The 4,176-nt window shown below is 33.6% G+C and overlaps 1 protein-coding gene across 1 annotated transcript in view; it reads left to right on the forward strand.

Moving 5' to 3' along the window:
• Window positions 1–3,622, forward strand: part of LOC137656421 (uncharacterized) — a 19,913-nt gene extending 16,291 nt beyond the window's left edge. Inside the window, exons 5-6 of the mRNA XM_068390600.1 lie at window positions 1,191–1,397; window positions 2,317–3,622. Of these exons, the coding sequence (XP_068246701.1) occupies window positions 1,191–1,397; window positions 2,317–3,192 (1,083 nt within the window). The 3' untranslated portion in view covers window positions 3,193–3,622. The remainder of the gene's footprint in view (window positions 1–1,190; window positions 1,398–2,316) is intronic.
• The last annotated feature ends 554 nt before the right edge of the window (window positions 3,623–4,176 follow it).

The following is a 4,176-nucleotide window of genomic DNA, read 5'->3' on the forward strand; positions in this document are numbered from 1 at the left end:
GAGGTAGCGTGGTGGATTTAGATCGTGGGTCACATCTTAGTCTTCCACCTCACAGAACTTAAGAAACATCATACCAATTGACATGGGTTTAGTTTTCCTTTCCTTTATAGTGTCTGATGACGTTGAGTTCTAATGGGTTAGGGGCTTGCAGCTCCATTACGTTTATCATATTAATTTTTGTTAGAGTCAAGATTTTCAGCTCTTACCCCTTCGGATTTTAAACTACAGTTTGTTTATTTATTTGCTAAATGATAAATTAATTTGTGTTGAGCCTTGCATCATCAACACTTAAGGTTCCCTCTTGCGTTTCATCTCAAATTTATGGTTAATATTTGTACCAGGTAAAGAGCGTAGTTTAGGAAACTGAATTTTGCTATGCCCACCTATTACTACTAGTCAAAGCAATAATTGAGTTCAGTTTATTAATATGATATTTCAAAATAATACTGTGATGTTTTTTATAAAGTGTTGGAACACCATTGTCGTGTTATTGCATTTCATTAAAAATATTCAGGTGTTCATCAAAGTTAATATTATTGATTTATTCAGTAGTAGTTATAATTGTTACCATCATTAGATATATACTTTTATGCAGATGCCGTTTTTGGATCTATGTAATTCATCTATCCAATCATCTTTGTTTTTAATCTTTTAATTAATCTATGGGTTCAGTTTATTCCTGTATTTAATCATATGAGTTTTCGAATATTTTTTGTTTGGGGATTTTTATATTAAAGAAATTTCATCTGAATCATATTTCAGGTCATTAGTTCTAGCTTCAAGTATATTTTGTGACATTGTATTATTTTTTTTTACGATAGATATAAGCCTATATACTTTTTATTCAAATGCATTGCCAGGATTCTCTTGATATTACAGTAATATTCGAAGTTCAGCTTCTAATTTTTTTTTTTTTGATTAGGAAATGCTTTTTATTCTCTTCCAGCTTAGTACAATAACATTTATTATTCGGTATTTTTATTTAGTTATATTTAATTCTATCAGTTTTGTTTATTAAAAATATCCTTATTTCATCCAAGTTAGTCCTATCATTGTATTTCAATAAACCTGTTCAACATGGAAATTGTCAAAGGTGAACCTATGACAGTACTCTTATGTATATAAAAGAATAGTATATACAGGTATTTTATATTTTGGGAATCATTTGATTAAATATATATTTTTTCCAGGTGGACCCTACGTGGGCGCTACAGGTGGTGAGAGTTGAGTCCGGCATAATGGCCGAAGTTCAAGTTGCGTGGGAGTCAAGAGGTCCCGATGGCGTCGAGTACTTGCTGTCTTGGGTAGAAGAAACTGGAGGGGTCTCTGGACATCTCCTGACGGACCAGCTCACGACTGAGCTGTCTCTGTGGCCTGGGCAGGGGTATTATGTACAGGTAATATGATGTGGACAATGATAAACTATGCTTATGGCTTGTGCCTTTTGATGTACTTTATTGGTAATTTTGTTTAGTTTTCTGGATTTTGAGTAGCTCATGCCATTGATATTGGATCCATTTTGTAAGTATAGACTGTAGTGTTATTTTTTTCATAGCTTGAGGGATATAGACCATGGAAAATGATTTGATATTCTAAAAGCTTAGAGGATTAGAAGTTTTGCATGATGTACTTGTAAATTTATATAAAGATGGGTTGTAGAAGTCTAAATTGCTGAGTCTCCTATTGTATATTATCTTTAGTTTTCAGTTGTTTAGTTGTTTTAGATACCACATACTTTCTGTATAGAGGTATAGAGGGTGTTAGGAAATGTAGGTTTATATATATATATATATATATATATATATATATATATATATATATATATATATATATATATATATACATATATATACATATATATACAGATAACAGATCTTTAACCTACCTCTATGGGATGTAGAAATGTTTAAAAGACCTATCTTTGGATTGAAAATTTGGCATATTTTGTGCTTAGAGTTCAAGTTTCGTGATTTCCACCAAATTATAGGTTTTGGATACTTTTTAACCCAATGCCTAATTTTCTACTTAATAGAAAAGTATTTTGACCTTAGGGTTCAATCTTTGGGCTAGCCATCTCTCTTTATTTTTATTTGGGAAGATTTTAGACTAGTAGTAAGATGTATTTCACTCTGAAACTGAGGGTTGCTAGATAGATTAACATTATCGAACATTTTACTTGGAAGTCAAGGTAGTTAAGTAGATTAATTTTGTCATAAAAGTGTAATCGGTTGTAGTTTTATCATCATAATTCATTAGGTTTGACCACTGAAATGGCCAAATAAAGCTCATAAATTTCAACAATTTACTTTGATGCAGGTGGAGCTTGTTGACTCTCAAGGAAACCCTGTTATGAAGAGCCTTGCAACTCCCGTCATGTTCAGAAGCCTGGCAAATGGCGGTGGTATCAACACCGAAAGAAACATTCCTCCTACAGTGACTATTCAAGATACTTCTCCACGCTCTCAAGACATTTTGGTACCTTCCGAAGCACCAACATCTACCACATTAGATGACATGCACAGATCAGGATGGTTGAATGATGGGACACCAAGTAGCATTTATATATCACCTGCAACAACTAAAACCCCTGGTGAAAACTTACAAGATATAGTGCATCATTCTAGGGATGATTTGTCAGAATTTTTGCCTCCAAGAAGCGAGTCAGATTACACAAAAGTCACTAGTCAGGTGGACTCCGAGCTTGGAGGATCAAGTTCAGAAGGTGGTATATCCAGTTCTATGCCTCCAGAACGTCCTCCTTCAAGAGGCGGCTCATCTACTGGAGTATCAGCAAGAGAGATCCCGAAAATAATTGCAGCTGAATCCAGTAGCGAAGAGGTCCTTTGGTATGTGGGTGTTAGCATAGGAGTGCTTCTTTTATTAATCCTTTGTAGTCTTGTACTTTGGTCGTTGGGAAAGTGTAGAAAAACCCCGAGAAGTAGCGAGTACATAGAGGACCGCCTCAATGGCGTACGGGCATCGTTTCGAGAGGATTTCATTAGAAGGAACTCTGATAACCCACAGACTTCCTGGACTTTTGAAAAATGTCGGGAATCGGCAAGGGACCAAAGAATGGGTCCTTCGTCCTCAAGGAAAGACGACATGCCTGGACGCATAGACAATGCCTCCTTAGTGGAGAATTACGTCCTCATGCTAGAGTCTCGCCCACCAAAAAAGAAACCAAGAAACTAGTCATGAAGATATTTATATAAACTGAAGATTTTTTAGTGAGATTTGTTTTGAAAGTATAAACCTGGAAATTTATCTTTGTTGAAACTTTTCAGTGCTTCCCTTCTACGTTTATGTACATATAAATACTTTGCTTCTTATATACGAAAAACGCTACTGAAGATGCACAGAACCAGATAAACATTTACTTTTGGTTTTGGAAAAAAAAAACACACACAAAGTGATTTAATTTTCAGTGCTGTAGGAGTCGCTTATTTTCAGCGAGTATTGATGAAGTGCGAGTGGAAGAAAATATATTAGTCAAATAATTGTCTTTGGAGAGAGTTTTCATTATTAGTCCAATTGTTATATTTATACGGAATTTAAGTCCTTTTTTACCAAAGAATAGTTAACTGTGTATATAAAGATTGTTGTAATAAATATTGATAATTGATCATTTATTCATTTTCCAGAATAAATTATTGGCAAGAATATATATATTATTTTATCTATGAGTATGGTAGGTAGACGGTCAGTTGATATTATTGTAAGCGTATTTTATCAAACAGGTCTGTTAATAGGTCAAGATTTACTTGCATTAACTCTTGAAGAATGCACGAAACTAGGTCAGTACTGATATTAGAGTGGTTCTAAGAGACTTGCAAGCTTACTTTAAGGATGTAATGATACTGAGAATTCAATATTAAACTCCAACTGAAAGAAAATTCTGAAGTTAGCGATATGTCTATACTATAAAGAGCAAGTTGGATATATATATATATATATATATATATATATATATATATATATATATATATATACACACACACACACACACATATATATATATATATATATATATATATATATATATATATATATGTGTATAATGTATGGATATTTCTTTCCTGTCACATTGAGTGGTATTGCTAGACGTATGATTACTCGGTTTCTCTCCGTCCCCCGGGTAGGTGGGAGAGCGAGTAATTGTTTGCGCATTTGTGCATA

The sequence above is a fragment of the Palaemon carinicauda genome, chromosome 17 (genome assembly GCF_036898095.1).
Source record: "Palaemon carinicauda isolate YSFRI2023 chromosome 17, ASM3689809v2, whole genome shotgun sequence".
Lineage (NCBI taxonomy): Eukaryota > Metazoa > Arthropoda > Malacostraca > Decapoda > Palaemonidae > Palaemon > Palaemon carinicauda.